The sequence below is a fragment of the Corvus moneduloides genome, chromosome 12, assembly GCF_009650955.1.
Source record: "Corvus moneduloides isolate bCorMon1 chromosome 12, bCorMon1.pri, whole genome shotgun sequence".
Lineage (NCBI taxonomy): Eukaryota > Metazoa > Chordata > Aves > Passeriformes > Corvidae > Corvus > Corvus moneduloides.
The window spans coordinates 16335218-16352529 of record NC_045487.1 but is presented as its reverse complement, the minus strand read 5'-3'; the positions used below and the strand labels follow the sequence as shown (position 1 = coordinate 16352529).

General features: G+C 42.0%; 2 protein-coding genes across 5 annotated transcripts in view; one reads left to right on the top strand and one right to left on the bottom strand.

The window, feature by feature from the left end:
* The window catches only part of VAT1L (vesicle amine transport 1 like), a 56593-nt gene extending 48045 nt beyond the window's left edge, over positions 1 to 8548 (top strand). Inside the window, exons 8-9 of the mRNA XM_032121658.1 lie at positions 3753 to 3836; positions 5705 to 8548. Of these exons, the coding sequence (XP_031977549.1) occupies positions 3753 to 3836; positions 5705 to 5803 (183 nt within the window). The 3' untranslated portion in view covers positions 5804 to 8548. The remainder of the gene's footprint in view (positions 1 to 3752; positions 3837 to 5704) is intronic.
* TDRD12 (tudor domain containing 12) overlaps positions 2914 to 17312 on the bottom strand; it is a 57539-nt gene continuing 43140 nt past the window's right edge. The window contains exons 28-31 of one of the 4 annotated variants that reach the window (XR_004242553.1): positions 12582 to 12817; positions 11770 to 11824; positions 11317 to 11591; positions 2914 to 3317 (exon numbers count right to left, since the gene is read on the bottom strand). Coding sequence is in view for 1 of the 4 variants with exons in the window: in XM_032121652.1 (XP_031977543.1) it covers positions 12736 to 12817 (82 nt within the window). In the remaining 3 variants the exon portion in view is untranslated. Of the gene's footprint in view, positions 3318 to 10327; positions 11592 to 11769; positions 11825 to 12515; positions 12818 to 17312 lie in introns of those variants that run through there. The other 3 variants (XR_004242554.1, XR_004242552.1, XM_032121652.1) reach the window with 3 other exon arrangements.

Genomic DNA, 17312 nt, shown 5'->3' with positions numbered 1-17312 from the left:
TTATTTTTTCTGTTTAGAATACATCTTGGTTTCATTGTTTTAGCATTGCAGATACTGTTTGAGTAAAAAATCATGTAGTGCTTGCTGTTTTTAAAATTTCAGTATGAAAATCCTGAGTAATGAGTGGTCACAGGTAATAACATGCTTAATTTGGAGCTTTTTAAACTTATATTTCTCAAAGATAAGTGTCTTGTAAATTAGTCAGGAATGCTGACAGAGGACTTCATTAAACTTCTCTAAGTCATTTATGGATATGTTGTGATTCCTGAAAGCTGGTTTCTTACTTGTAGTAGTAGTGCTTCACTGTTAGTACTCTGCTATTATTAGTACTTTACTATGTAGAAGGAAGAAACTGAGATCAGGATTATTCTCTTTTTTTCTATGCAAGCTTGTATTTTATTTTAAAGGAAAATTGCTATCAGCTCACAAAAAACAGAATGACTACAATAAAATCATACCATGTTCCCAGTGCATACACAGGTGCTGTGTTCAGTAGTGGAAGACAGTTTATGACCATTACTGTAGAGGAGTCACTTATGCTTTTAATGAAATAAAAACTTTGCAAATCATTAACTAAAGAGAATGAAATTATAGGGGTTTTTTGAGAGATTCTATGTCAATTCAGCGTATTGTTGCTGCCAGGACCAGTGGTCCACTAATGTGTAATAGTTCCGATTCCATAGCAGAGCTCTGATAAAAATTGTGTCAATCTGGGGGCTCTCAAGGCTAAAATCCATAGTTTGGCATTACCTCAGACACAGACCCTCTCAGGGCTGAGCCATACTGAAAGCAAACACAGGACAACAGAGTTTTGTCCTTTTTTTCCAGTGGAAACTCTTCTATCAATAAACACTCCTTTGCACTGTTTCCTATCCAAGAGCCCTCTGATGATGACTCTGCACAAGAATAATTCCAATTAACTCATCCATATAAACAAAAGTAAAATCCATTTACTTGGCTTTGAGCTGACAAATGCAAATAGTAACCAATATGGAATAATTGGTGAAGAGGGATTTAGGGGTAGAATGCTGTAAGAAGAGGGAAACCCTTGTGATTTTGCTGCTGGAAGGGATGTTTATTTTGAATCAAAATTCAACCACTTCAGGGAGCCTCCAGTAAATTCCTGAATTTCCACTTGCCTCCCTGTACTACCAATTAAGCCTGGGTCTGGCTTTAACCCAGCTCAGAGGGATGCACTGTCTTCATTAGGAATGTGCAAACACTGAGGCACAAACTCATGGAAGCTCCTCCCTCTGTGAAAGGCACAGAAAAAAAGTAAACTCTTCCATATAGTCTGTGCAGAGCAACTGAACCATACTTGCACAGCAAAGAAGGTTTTTAATACTCTGTCCTCTATAGGAGAAGAGGGAAAGAGGGAATGGTTTTAATAGTCAGGCACCTTGGGAAACAAGTAGTTGCAGTCTTGGTTGAACAAGTGGACTGTTAGCAGCCATAAACATAAAAATTACTCATTTTTAAAATAGCTCATGGTCTCTCAACTCAGACATCGTGTGCTGAATGGCATTGCACTAGTACAGAATGTGACTGACTGGATAGGTAAGTTGCAAATAACACTAAAAGGCACAGATGTTGTATCAGCTCTTCAAATTCTTTTCAATGTTTTTATATATTTTAATAGCTCCATCTGGATTCCATAGCCACTATTATTGTTATAAGTTTTATTGTTCCCTTTGCCTCTGCCTGCTGTTTGCATTTGCAAGTTACTTACAAGTGTCTTGGAAACAACTCCTGAACCTTTCTCCAGGGGCTTAAAATTTGATATTGTGTATGTGAAAAAAGCAGGGAAAGCACATTTTCTCAAATTTGCCTTGCTAAATATGATATGGTGCAAATTAAAATAAATGTTGCATACCCTGCTTTCCACATGATGTTCTGGTTATAAATTTCATTGGATGGGCAAGTGTGTTTGCTGATTTCTCCAATTCTTTATTTCTCCAATTATTTATGCTGTGCTGTAACCTCCGAAAAGCTTGATTTGGTTAATAACAGCCATAAAAAATTATACAGCTGCTGCTTCTCCAGCATCTTTGTTGGATATTCTTAAAGGACTAGTATCCATAGTACAGAACTAGTCTGACAGGATAGTTGGGTGTTGTTTATGCTCTAAGGTAGCTTCATAAAAGGTATTGTGATTTTGTGGACTACATTTAGAGGTCAGCCTGCTATCCAGTGGGATTCATAAGATTGTGTTTTCTGAGGTGAATTTACAATAATGCCCTAAATTAGAAAGTCATTGTGTTTGCAGTGCAATTTTTCTTTTGTTCTAATAGAATTTTTCTTAAGTCCGGTATTTAATAATTGAGGGAACATCTCTGCAAAACTCAAGGAGTAATATTGAGTTCACTGCAGTCAGCTTCCCAAGTAAGGCCAACAGATGGGAAAGACATTTTGTGCTGTGCCCAGCATCCATTAAATTTAATTGGAAGTTGAATGTTGTATTACCTTTAAAATCACATAACTCCTTCTGTATTAGACATTCAGGGACTATTTTGGGGGCCTGGACCCCAATTCAGGCTTTTAAATGTACTGTGGGACTCCTCAGGTCCCAACTCAACATTTTCTTTCGAACTTATGTGCCGTTATTCTTAAAATATTCAACAGAACTATGTCACAGGTGCTAAATCCTATTAACATAAAACTCTTTTTTGTCTTGACCAACCCTGTTATGCTGGCAAAGAGCACTGTGATGAGGATATGGAACAGCCTTTATGGGCACATTTTCAGTTCCTGAAGTTTCCCACTGTGAAAGTGAGGAAACTCTTGACATCTTCCAATTTTCAGTGATTTATAGAATCATAGATTGGAAGAGACCTTAAAGCTCATCCAGTTCCAACCCCCTGCCATGGACAGGGAACCTTCCAGAATCCCAGGTTGCTCCAAGCCCTGTCCAACCTGGCCTTGGACACTTCCAGGGATGGGGCAGCCACAGCTTCTGTGGGCAACCTGTGCCAGTGACTCAACAGTGGTCTGTGTGCTGCATATTACACATTCAGTGCAACACACACACAAATTCAATTCATCAACAATGAGGTCTCTTGAGTTCTGAAACATCATACATCAAAATAAGCTTCTCTCCAGTGCACTTGAAAGAAGAGGTTCTTGTGCCTTTCTCACTGCTAATTGCAGCCAGCTGTTAAACAGATGGTCTTGGTGGTATCAGTAGGACACCACTTATTTAACAGTTGCTAAAAAAAAGTGAGACGAAGAAAGAAGTAAATGTTTGCTTAGGCAGCAGGACCTGCAGTATTGCATTGATCACAGCCATTGCCTGGACACGGCATTTCCTCTGTGGTAACCTGTAAGAAATTAATTGAAAAATATCATAGGTCAATTAGAAAAACATTTCATACTTTCAGTGAAAATAGGATGTCTTGATAAATATTCTGCAAAGATAAAATGTAATGGACAACCTTCTAGGATTACCTCCCTGAGCCTGTATTTCTCTCTGCACCTCAGCTATCCGTCACTTTGGTTCTGCATTAATGGTATGGACGTGTTATGCTGTTCAGAGACTGACTTCGGGACTCACATCCCATTTTGGCAAACACAGTGCAAAAGCCAGGCCTTAAAAATTCACTAAAAAAATGTTTAACTATCAGTCTTTTCTCAAGCAGCTCTTTGAGTGACCTTGCACATAGCACACCTTAAACATATTGCTGGTTTTGGAAGGGAGGGATTCAGGCTTCTCCTAGGGTGTCACTGAAAATTATCAATAGTGATCTTTCTTTCAGGTGAAGGAGGCCATGCAGAGAATCCATGACCGAGGAAATATAGGCAAACTCATTCTGGATGTGGAGAAAGCACCCACTCCCCTGGTGAGTGCAAAGCACTGCAGACATGATGTACAGCCAGGCACAGTACAGCCTGGCAGTGACTTCTGTCCTTTGCAATGCTGTTTTGACACCAATTTCTTCTAAATCCAAAGCACCCAAATACCACCAGTAACCATAATTTGTGTATTTAACTCAAAGTGTAATGTACTTCCTGAAGTGCCAGTAGTTACTATTCTATACTGAATGGCTATCTCCTTCTCCAAAAATGTGCCTGCAAGTGTTGGATCTGGGTAAAACTGCCATGTGTCTTTCTGTCCTTGTGATGGAAAACAAACAGACATTTCTCACACTAAAAAATTCCTGAATGAATAAGTGGATTCAACAGGAAAAAACCCAGTCAATATTACTTTAATGTGCAAACATAGAAGTGCTTTCTGATTCCCACACTAAAGTTAGAGTGCACTTTTGGTAGGAATTTAGTTTACTGGTTTTTGTAATACATGAAGTATAATATGTAAATATTTCTAGAAATGTCCTGAAGGAAGATAGCAGTGATGGAGCACTGGATTTGGAGCACTTATTGGAGCACATGCTAACATGGTACAGAAACCTTTCAGAGAGCAGTGGTAAATGAAAGCCGGGCTCATGCCTGAGCATTCACTGGTGGTATAGGAAAGAGCAGTAAAGAAGGTAATGCAAAACTGACTTTAAATCAGTACTGATGTATGAAGTTCACTTTCAGACCTGAGATATCTCCCATTTCAAAAGAACAGAAAAGAACCTGGACTTACAGTTAAGCTCTTGCTCTAAAACCACCCCAAATCTCATACAAAATCTCTGCAAGGAAAAGGAAGGCTTTAAGAACATGTGGAACAGTACACTTTTATGAAAGGGTGTTAACTCAAAAATATGGGTAACTTCAGAGCAATGCTTTTCTGCATAAAAATCTGGTTGTGTTTGAGATTTTTATTTCCAGCAGAGGTTAGTAAGCAAACAAGGAAGGAACATCACTGCATTTCTCTTTTAAAAGTAAATGGGTCCCTTGCTTATTTGGTTTTGAAGCAGTTGTAAGCTAATACTTGTGTCCTACGAGAGGTAACGTGGGTGTGTGAGAGAATCCAGTCACACTAATCTGTGCTGTTAAACACTACCCCCATCCAGTGAACCAGACTCTTGTGCCTCCACAGACCTGTCACACTGACAGGGTGAAGTGCTGGAGGGTCCTGCACCTTTACACAGCTTGTAATAAATATTTCCATGTGAAAAAACCCCACAGTGTACGCCTTAAATGCTGGTCTGAATTAATTGATTTCTGCAATTGCCTACTGCCTGTGCAGGCATCTCCAGTAAAATATGAAAATGCGGTTTCTTCCCACTCCTGTATGATCTGGGATCTGCACTCTGTCGTGGGTGTATTCTGCCAGTATCTACATATCCACTGCTCTGTAAAGTTTCACTGGGGTTTTAGTTTACAAAAGAAAGGAAATCGCCCCCTGAGTTTTCACACTGTGCCTCAGATGGGGCCATGCATTTACCTGCTCCTGGAAGAGCAGATACAGGAGCTGTAAACCAGAGGTCCCACATTCTGTAAACTTCCTACTCAGCTGTGTTTCCTATCTGAGAACCTTACTATCAGTAAGTGCACAGAGCAGAGTCCACGTGTGCAGCTGTCCTACAAGCAGCTTTCTGTTAGGAAATAGAGCTGTGAGCTGTGGGGGAACAGCTTGCAGGTTTAGCTGGAAGTGGTGTAGTGCCAGCAAAGGCTTTGCACAGACAGAATGCTGATTTTCGTGTGGCAACCCTGTCTTCTTGAGTTTCCAAAGTCGCTTTGTCAAATGAACCAAACTGAAATAAGGAGGAATCAAAGGGTGAGAAAGGTGCTCTGATGTCCTTCGTCTTTCATGGTGCAGATGGCCAACGACAGCACGGAGACGAGCGAGGCTGGAGAGGAGGAAGAGGACCACGAAGGGGACAATGAGAACAAGGAGCGCATGCCCTTCATCCAGTAGCAGCCAGAGGTGGGGGAGGCAGGAGGAGTTGTGAAGGAGAAGGGAACAAGACTGGGAAGTCTCTTCTGTGCATCAGTGAACAAATGCTGTAGTACAGTGTGTGTTGTATTTGTTTGCAGTCAGCTGAGCTATGAGCTGTTGATCATTGTTGTTTTGAACTCAAGTGCCATTCTCATTCAGTGCAGTATTACAACATTTCTGTGTAATACCCAGTTTCCCTGTAGGAGTCCCATGGATTTTTCTGTTCTTGTTTGAAAGCCTTATTAACTTACTGTGTAATTTTAGATGGACATCTTTCTCATGCAAATTCCAACATCTTGCATAAAGTTATTTGGGAGATTTGGGCTTTTTTTCCAAGTTGGAAACAGTAAAAAAAAATCCCCACTTGCTGTCTGAAAGATTCTGGTAACTGGAGGGATAATTTTATATTTCTGGACTTTCGGTGTTAAGACAATTTTTCTTTAATGAACCACAAATAAAAGTTGCAACAAAGATGACTTTTCATTTTCCTCAGTCATACTTCATAATTTCACAAGGAATCCTATCTTCCTTTTCAAAAGTACCTCATCTAGAATCATGGAATCTGAAATTGTGCAAGAAATCATTAATTGAGAGCCTTTGATCAACATCTTCTGGTAAGGACACATCGACTCGTATGTCAAATTCAAACCAATTTGAAATATCATTTTTAAGTAGCATTGGTAAGGATCACTTATCAGGATGTGGAAAGAAATTTGATGATGGAGTTTATTGCTCTGAAATCGCTAATGTGTGATCAACTGTCAGGCTGGAGCTGAACTCCTGCAGAAGTTAACCCTGTAAAAAATGAGGTTTGGCCTTAATCCCACCATAAATCATGCACAGCGATAACTTTTATCTAGGTGAGTTGTTCTATCAAAAGCTCTGCTCCATTTGTACAGTTATATTTATAATTATTTACAGGATCAAGTATTCAAAGACCAGCTAATTTTATCTACCTCCCACTAGTGGAAACTATATTTAAACATGAAAAAAGTAAATCTTTTTTCCACATCCTTCACCTGTCCAAACAGCAGCTACTCAGGTCCTCAACTGTCTTGTTAAAACAGTTTTTTTTGAAATTACTGCAGTCATGTACAATAGAAATGTTGAAGGACTGGCAGAGACCTTGCATAATGCCTACAGCTTCAAATTAATATTCTTTTCGAAAGGAAGTATTTACCCAGACATGACTAGTTGTTCACCTAAATCTACAAGTAGCATGTTGTGATAGAAGTTAAAAATTAATACAGAAAAATGAAAAGGGTGGGCTTCTCAGGCTTTTCTCAGTGTGAGAGCACTTCTGGGTCAGGATGACTTTTATGTGTGGTTTTACAAGAGTCTCATTACGTTTTTTCTGTTTGTTTGATTATGCTGCCTGAGTATTAATGTCCATCTCTTTACACTGTACTCATGAAATCACTGTCAGATACTTGTGTAGATGGTTCATTCTGAAGGAGTTTCCCTTGGGTTGAACAAATTCAAAAATAACAGCAAGAAACAACTGTGGAGAAAAATGCCAAAAAGCTTTTGAACTATTAATCCAACCAGAACTTCATTTTTTTCTCTTCATTTTAGTTGAGGTTCTTGTCAAGCTTGCCTACACTTCCAGTGCCATTTCAGGCCCAAACAGGGACTTTATCCACAGAAGAAAATATGTATTCAGTGAGAGTTTTCCATTTATTGGGCTTGCCAGTTGGACTTTTAAGTAGGGCCATTAAGTTTTCATGACTCATCAGCTGACAGCAGTAGGAAACATGCCCAATTTTGTTTTGCAGCTAGTGTAATGATGTTGTCCTGCAACAGACCTTAACATAACTAGGAATTTTGATTTGACGCCAAAGTGAGCAATATTGCTGGTGACCTTCGAGCTGGCAGTAAGTGGCATTCTCAAGGCCTTAAATTAGTAGGGCAAGCAGAATAGCAAACCCATTCTTCTGTTCTAAACCACAGTCTGGTGGGCTCTACTTCTAAATTACCCTGCAAGACAAGTATGGGTGATCTTGGTCATGGCCACAGACACCACAGGGACAACAATCACATAATTTTGGCTAGTTCCTTCTGGTTTTGTTAGCAAGGCAAAAAATACTCTTCATGCTAATTCATACCAATTATAGGGCCATTTTCTGATCAGCAGAATATCAGGTAATTGCAGTGAGTACAAAGGAATACTTCTGGAAGTACCTGGGTGCAACATAGCTGAGTGTGACCATCAGCAAGCCAAACTCTGCTCTGTGTTTTGCTGGTATCAATATGGCATGTAGGGAGGTTGCTACTGAAATGAATGGAAGTTTTCCAGGCATCCATTCTGGAAGCAGGATGTGTGCTAGCAGAATTTGGCCCACAAGCCCTAAGCACCTTTCAGGAGACCACAAGCAGTAGTATCACGCTGGAAGGGGTGGAGGTGGTGCTGTTCAAACTGGTGAAGCCAAGGCTTGTCACTGACCAAGTCTTACTGTAGCAGAAATGAAGGTTTGTGCTTACTACTGACAGTGTTGTTTAAACAACTCTGAGACAATTGGATAGTTTCTTCAAGTGAAACCAATTATTTCTCAATTTGCCTTAAAGGAACTGTGAAAGCTTCTTTAACTTAAGCCTGATTGAAGTGAACTGAAACACTGTTTAATTGTATTTGTTGCTTTAGAGCTTTTGTTATATTGTGCCTACAAAGCAAAAAGCAAATTATGTTTACACAAAAATATAAATAAAATGTTGAGCATAGCATTATCCTTGGCCTCTATGTTTTATTCTAGTATTATGGTCACATTAGGGAACTAACTTGGAACTGCTTAAGAGGAAAATTTGAGGTCTTATTTTCCATTTTGGTCACTGTGGGATATACAAAGAATTTATTTTGTCTATTACAGAGTAAATCGAGGTTATTAAAACTGCTGCTTGCTGCTTTACAGAACATTAACAATGTAGATGTAAAATTTTGAATGTCACAGTCTAGGAAATTCAAAACATTAAAGAAACACCTTTCACTAAGTGTTTAGGGAAGTGTATTTTGATATGAAGAGAAACTAGTTTCCAGAACTTTAGGACTAGACTGCCACACAAGTGATCCTCAGAGAAACAGCTCCTTCCAGAAATTAGAATTCTCTAATGGAATAATCTTAAAATAGAAACCAAAGCAGTCATCACCAGATTAGCTTATAGAAAGCAGGAGGACATGACTGAGTTTTGAATCCCACTCTCCTGGGCCTTGGTCTTAACCCAGGGCTCCATGTCTTTGGAAGAACTGGTGATGGTTACCAAAGCCTACAGTCATCTCCAGTCTTTACTTGAGTATATGGCTTTAAAGGTCTCCCTGCATGAGGGAAAGAAGTGAATGAACTTCATTTTAATATCTAAACAAAGAGGGAGTGTTGGCTTTGGTTCATTCCAGTCACGAAGGACACACTCCAAAGCCTGTGATGTTCCTGGAAGCTCTCACTTCAGTAGTTACCAAATCTGCTCTATAATCTCAAAGCTCATAGGAAAGCTGCCGAGTGTGTAGAGGAGCAGAGTAAATTTCTGCCCTCTGTTTTCAAGCCTTAATAAGCAAATAATGATCAGTGCATCCCTAATCACAGGGTCAGTATGAGGCTGAAAGCAAACAGCCATAGCCTTTTGCAAATTCTCTGTGATTACCACTAAAGCTCTGCCTTTACCAGCTTTCCCACTGTGCCATCTGCAGTGCCCTGTCACACACTCCACCACAGAGCAGGATGTGGCAGGTTGCCTTTGTGCACCATCTGCATGAAATGCAAAAATCTACCTTGGATCCTCAGTATCCCTGGTTCTCACCTCATCTTCCATTTTGTGCTTCCCCTCTCATTTTTTGTGAGCTCACTGGTTCCTCCTGACTGGGTTTTGTCAGGAAAGATTCTCCTAGTTTGGCTACGACTGCCAGCACACCCGCCCAGCTCCAGAACTGTGCGGGAGTTTCTCCCCCGGCAGCACTGGGGTCCCCTGATGTGAGCCAGTGCTTTGTTCCACTGCAGAAAGAGCCAGAACAATCCACACACTCTAAGCACCTTTCTCCCAAGTCATTTGTGACACCTAGGCAAACATCCCCGTGTTCTCCTGTGAGAGGTTGGAGCGTGGCTGCGAGTGTTGCTTTATCTGCACAGTGCAGCCCTGCAGATTGATGGTGCCCAGCTTACCCTACCCCAGCCATTGCTCCTGAGTTTGCCTGGCCTGGCTCTGTCACCCCCCCATCAGCACTGGGCAGGAACTGGAAGGTGCTGGGAGAACAGTGCAGGTGAGGAAGAGTTAGAGGACGAATGTAGGAAAAAAAAACTGAATTGTGTATCTCTGCCCAAGAGTAATGATGGAGTAGCATTTGAAGCATGTTTTCTGTTGATTCATGTGTGTGTTTGGAACAGGTCCCAGCCTTTCTCTGAAGGGGTTCCAGAGTCCCTGCAATACTCAATCATCATTGTTATTCTCTGGAAAATTAATTTTTTACCTTCTGAAGAATATGGGTCAAGTCCACTTTCATCCCCCTCAGGGAGTGACAGAGAAATTCCAGGTGGACTTATCACATCTGGATTAACCCTTCACATATAGAAACCTTTCTTCTCACTTATGGGAAGTGCAGGCATTTTGGGCAAGATGAGGAAAAAAAGGCAAGGAACAAGCATTGACAGCCTTCATAGTGATTGTCCTGTCTCTTAAAAGCTCCTACACCTGCCATCATGTAAGATCAGCTTTCATGTAGGAAGGAAAAGCCTGCATAGCTGGTAAAAGCTTTGAAACCATCTCAACTAAAGCATAATCTAAAAAATCAAAGGAAGACTCTTTACTCTTTCAGCTTCTGAAGCCTCATGGTGTTTAATGCTTGATACAGATACCACCATTCAAACTGGGCAGCCAGGGATTAAATGGGATTCAATTTAGAGATGCCACTGACACTTGTTAGTTTAGGACCAGCAGCTCCCAGTTACTGAAAGGGGCAGAGGGTTGTGGTTTGGGGTATGAGGTCTCTGACTGAGGGAGGGCTGCAGCTGTGGGGACTTGCTTCTTTTCCTTCACAGATTAGGAGGGCTTTGATCTGTCTGGAAGAGCTGCTTTTTCTTGCACAGGGACCAGGCTGAGGTGCTACATTTAGCCCAAAAGAACTGGGAAAAATGCTGAAGGAAAGCCTGTTTTACTGTGAGTGCTGAGGGGTTGGGGGGTAGAAGGTGAGCATTTCTCTGGGGCAGGTTTGCTCTTAGAGCCACACGTGTGAAGCACCTGGGCCTCCCATGCCCACAGCTCCTGCAATCTGCCCCTCCTGCCCAGCCCAGGGGCTCTGCCAGTCCTGCTCCATCCTCCTGCTCCCTGCTGGAAGCACCTCTGCCTTTGCCTCTGCCAGAACTGGAAACGTGCTATGTTCTGCCAGACACTGGCTGTGTCCCTGCCAAACATCATCTCCCTGACAAGCTGCAGGTTGCAGTACAAATCCTGTTGTGCCTGTCTGCTGGGTAATCTGTGTAAATACATTTCCCCCATGGAGAGCTGGGGCTCACCGTGTCGTGCAGCAGGACATGATGCAGCATCTTCCTGCCTTGAAGAACACAGTGAGATGGCACAGATGCTGGATGCATTATCTGTGATAAGGATTTCTCTCCTTGGGCCAGCCAGGTGATAAGATAATAAACAAACATTTGTAAATGCTGGTGTGCAAAGTTTGCTGAGTGGTCACTGGGGTATCTTCCGTTGTGACAGGCATTCTGTGGCCTGGAGCCCTGGTAGATCCATGATGTTTTCCAGAGGCTTCTAGGAGAAAACATTTCTTCTGTTGCTAACACAGAAGAGAGATGATGATAAGTGAAATGTTTTTCTAAATCAGTTTGACAGATTATTTTTCTATTTCTCTGCTGCTGTTTTTTCCTTCTAGTGTCTGCATTTCATATTAGAAATATTTTCCCTCTGTAAAAAAAAAACCAAAAAAAAACCCAACCAAGTCTCCTGTGACTCACCAAGTATCTCTTTGCTTGTACAAAAGCATCCCTTTGAGTTTCTGAACCATTTCTGCTGTAGAAAGGAAAAATGAAATTATTTGTCCATTGCCATAATACTGCCATTTGGTTTAAGGACTTATGGTTCTTAGGCATTTAATTCTCAATTTACCAAATTAATAGCGGAATCCTAATTAACAGCAGCTGAGCTGGAAGCTTTGCCTGCATGGCTCACAGCTGTGTCTCATATCATACCTGCTCCAAAGCAATGGACATGCACAGAATCATGTTCTGAATGCCCTCTGCTAAGGCCCAGACAGGAAAACTCCATACAAATACAAGGATTTGAGAGACAATAATCTAAATTTTCCTTGCTTTCCCATCAGGTAACTCAGAGCATGAACCAACACTGAATGTGGCCATTGTAAGAATTTTCTGCTATTTTCTTGATCATTCTCTCCATGTGCATTTGAATAATTGCCTCTGGTAAGGGCATCCCAGGGAAAGAAGTGACCCCCAAACCCAGCAAGTGCCTGGATTCAGAGGAGGCTGCAGATCCAGCCCTTCTGGCTCGTCCTCACCTGGTGAGTAGAGCTGAGGTTGCTCCATCTGAAGATCAGCTGGGAAATGGTGTTGCATAGTGGGCTGTAAAAATGAGTGCCATCCTGAAGTCTGATTGCCAGGGGATGCTGAACCCACAGAGCAGTGGTGTGTTTGTGCAGGGTGGCACTAGAGAGGGCAGTGCCCAGGCTCAGCACAGGCACAGGACAGGAGATTGACAGAGGGAATCATCTTTAAGGTCTCACTTGAACGATCAATCTGGAACCACTCACCCAAACGTGCTGGATGCCGCTGGCTGTCCTGCACCACACTTACTCTTGCCAGTTCTCACCATTCACATATTACATGGCTCATTTCAATACTGCATTTCTTGCAGCACATTCCCTGAGGTTGTGGTTTAACTTAATAAAGCATACATAATATGATTCATATGAGATCTTTGATCTGTGTTTTGTTCAACATGTCAGCAGTGGATAAAGTCATTACAGTGTTCTGTTCACTAATCAACCTGCAAAACAGGAAAATAAAAGGGTAATTGTTGCAAGCTTCTGCCCTTATTTTCATTAAGATGGCAAGCTCAACTCAAACTGGAATCTCACAGATCTCATCCCACTGGCTTTGATAGGGACAGCATCGAGCTGATTAGTTCTCTAAATGAATTCAGTCATAGCTACAGCATTAAAAATTCAGCAAGTAATATTTATGTCCCTGTTGTAGCTTATTTGGTGGGGAAAAACCCCACAGGATTCTTTTTTAAATCCTTGCTCAACTCTCCATGTTAAAATACACATTGCTAAACCAACTTATCTTTCTTGAGGATGCAGATTTGATTTATACTGGGTTTTTTGAGCCACTGGTGCAAGTAAATGATATAAAATGGATAATCCTTGCAGTCAGAGGACCTGAGCTGTGGGTTTGTGCTGTGGGATGGACCAGCTGGGGATGTAACTTGTCACCTTGTTATATGAGGCTGATTTATTCCATGCAGAGCCCATTGTATTATTTTAGGAAACAATATTAACAAAAGCAGGACAAACAATCCCCAATTCCTTAGTACAACATTTTTACAGCATTGAAACCCAGCTGTACAGACATGTTTGACCTGATGGGTGTCTATCTGCAGCTGCTCTTCCAGGAGCTGCTCTTCTGAAGCATCTAGAAAATGTATAATCGGTATGAGGCTGTACAACAAAGGGGATTTACCCTGTGCATTAAACAGGCAGAGGAAAACCTGCTCTTTTCTCTTTCAAATTGTTGGATAAGCAATATAAAATCAGAGCTCTCCTGATCATTCCTAGGGCACTGAAGACATCTGCTGGAAATGGGAATAAACTGCAGTAAGAATGTGCATGACAGAATGAATAAGGAACATTTCTGAGAAGTTTATATTTACACAGTGCCTAAATTGCTCAGCAAATGCTACAATATTTTCCATGTGAAAGTATTATTTGAACATATTTGAATAAATAGCCTGTTTTTTCCTGCTGTTCTTGTTGCCACTGAGGATCAAAATTTCAGTTTCTAAAACCTGCAAGTCTGAATGCAGTCTCTGAATTCCCTTCATCCCTGATGTGTGAGGTCATGCCACAGACATACACAGAAAATACATGGCACCATGTGCTGGCACTGAGGTCCAGGCCAGGTTTCCAGCTTTAAATGGATCTAAGTTGTTTGTAGTTGGATACAGAAGACCACACAAATGTCTTTCCATCTTTACATACAAATCTTGATTACAAACCAATTTTGTACAAATCCTGTTGTGTCTCCAGGTCCTCTTGAAAGAGCTTCCCAGAAAACTGTACAGTCTGTGAGGGAGTGTGGCCCTGCCTCTTGCACATCCCCAGCTGGTCCATCCCCCAGCTCAGGACCTCTGACTGCACCTGGCTCACAGGAGTGTGGCACAGAGAGGGGATGCTGTACGGGGCTGGAAACACCTTGGAGATGGGCAGGGATCCAGGAGTGTGACATGAGGGTCACATGTAGCCCAAGCACACACAGAGAGGACGTGTCTTTGGCATTCCCCAACTCTACCAGAGGAATCTCCTTTTTCAGGCAGAAAAGAAGGCGAGGAGAAATAGGGATCTGTGTCCCACTCTTCATGACCAACAGGCACTTTCAGGTAATGTTACAGCATGAATTCCTTCAGTTCTGAAGGGTGCTATGTCCAGACCCATAATCCCTCCTTATGAAATCTCCCTAACATGCAGGCGTGTGCACCCTTTCAGGTATAACTGCAGCCACCTTCTTGCTGATTCCTTCAGCTTTCCTTTAAACACTCCAGGATTCTCCCAAACATGTAGGGCAGGGGTTGGAATGTCCTGCAATTTCTGGAATGGACTAATCCTACTCATCAAACGCTGCCAGTACCTCAGCCAGGGTCTGGCTGCACCTTAGAATGTGCAGTGACTGCATTTTATACAGACATTAACAAGCTGGCTTTGTGCTGGATAGCTTGAGTGCTATCAGCAAAGAAGCTACAGAACACAGCACAAAAGACACGTTAAGTATCTATTTTGCTCATCTGCACTGGTGGCCTTGCTCTTCTGGCTTCAGCACCCACCCCTGCTGGGTTCCAGGTCCTTAAGGACAGCAGCTCACACGGCAGGAGGATGCTGTGCTGCCTTGTCGTGGTTCTTTCTGCCCACACTAGAATTCTGCAGGAAAAGGCAACTGAGACTTTAAGAAGTCCTCACAGATTTCTGTGTTGTGTTCAGTAAAATTCTAGGAGCAGCTATTGAAAAGACATCCAACAGTAACAGCATATCTGTGTGTGCCCAAACACAGCCTGGAAGGTAGGAGAGCTGGATGGGAGGGGATGTTACACCAGGGACCTTTCCCAGTGGGCATCCCTCCCAGAGACAAATGCTATTTCTGACTGGACATACTGGGCCATTGGTGAAAATAACACCTATACGGGTTAGTTTTTCATTTCCACTCTCAGCATCCTTGTGTGAGCATTGTCCAGTAGCTGATGTGTGGTTTGCATTTCCATCCCAGCACGTGGGCAGGGATATGCACAGAGCATGGAAGTAGGGCATGGTGCAGGATTTGTCCTCCCCCTTCCCCAGCCCCCAGCAAGCCAGGGCTAATTCCCACTGCTTGAGTTTGCATGCAGAGACAAGCAGACATCTCCCAGGCAGTTACATTTAGGTTTTTTTTTTTCTTTCTTGACTAAGCAGCTGAAAACTCTGTTTACATTTTAAAGAATGGTGGTTTATTTGGGCTACATCCCAAGTTTTCCAAGCCTGGGGCCTGGCACAGGAGCTGATTATGCCTGTGCATGGGGACAGTGCTGCTCCTAAAACACAGTGAAGCAGGGTCAGCTGCTTGCAGCTCCCGTGACTCAAGTTTTGGTTTGGCAAGGCAGTCCTTGAGCAGAACCTTCAAGCCCTTGGTGAAGTGCAGCCACCAAAGGCAGACATGATCATACTCCTGAGAAGTCTGAATTTCCATCCTGATTAGTAAAATCCAACAAACACCTACACATCTCAAAACATAATCCCTGCTCTGCCTGGCCCTCCTGGCTGCGTGCATAGCTGCACTGTTGGAAACCTGCTGTGAACCTGTGGATGTGCAACTCAGGCTGCCTGGAGAGTTTCACAGTGCCTAAACCAAGGCTTTGTCCAAATCAGTTGGTCTGGCACACATAAGGATGAGCAGAACCGGGTGAGATCATGTTAATGTGAGGCTGTGAAACCTCATAATAGGGAGGCTATGATGATCAAAACCGAAATATTTAAAAGGAGAAATTAAATGCTCGGATGTCTTCAGGTCTTTTCCAGGAAGGTAAAAAGTCAGCACACATTACAGGAGAAAAAATAGCACAACAGGTAATTTGTGTTTACAAAAGAGAAAGAGATACATTCTCACACATATCCCAAGGGCTGAAAGAGCTGAGCTGCTGCCAGGAATTTCCAACATGGAAACTTTGCCAAGTCCACAGGAGTAGCATTTTAAAAGACCCCATTCAACTCTTCTATTTACACCTGGACTGCAAAGAAACTGATTTAAATTTTCTCCTAGACCCCCTTATCTTTAGAGATGCCAGAGTCAGCTGATCTTTAAAAGGTCTCTTTTTTGAGAGGGATTGTGGTTTGCTCTCTATGCACATTTCACATATCCAGCAAAACATTTATCTCTAAATAAGTATCTATTTCCTGACTAAAAAACCAAGCAATGACAGGCAGAAAAACCCTGTGCACCTTCTTATCTTTGCAGCTAAAGGCCTGAAGTAAAAACAATTTGGCAACTCTGTAATTTCTTTGATATACCTGAACACCATAAGAAAGGACCTGTGTCAGTCCAGAGTGTCAGTGCATTGGACAGGAAACCAAAAGAGCTCATTGGCTTTTCTCACATTGCTTTGTATAGATTTGGTGAATCTCTTCTGAATTCTGAGTCTCTCTGGCTTTGACAAGCCGTGTTTTCTCTGCTTTACAACCTATAATCCATATCCAGTGCCATTACAAGAGAATGAAAGGAATACAGGTGAGATGATTTGGTCACACAGACAAGATGATGCTATTTGTCTTAAATATGTGTGATAGATGTTAGACAAGTCTTTCTGCTGCATTTTGCAAATAATTTCCCCTCCTCTTTGCTTGCTGAGACCCAGCTGTGAGATGCTTTGTGACAAAAACTCCAAAATAAGAGATAAAAGCACTTATTCCAGAAGCTTAAAACACTGTCCTGATTCATCTTTTCAGTTCACATACATTATTATATCTCAAATTTCTTCTTTTTTTGAAGCTTGTATTTACAGCATGGGAATTGAAAAACACTGGACCTGTAGGTAATAACAGCTCCATTTAGACCCGGAAAACACCATGCTGAGAAGCAGATTTATTGATCAATCATTATCAACCCACAGTGCCAAGGAGAGGCATGTTCTTGGGAGAGCAGAATCACATATCTAAGGAAGATGTGAATGCCCTCATTTCAAAACTCACTGACACTCAGTGCAGGTCACTGGTGGGCAGCCTGGTTCTGCAATAAACCTGGAA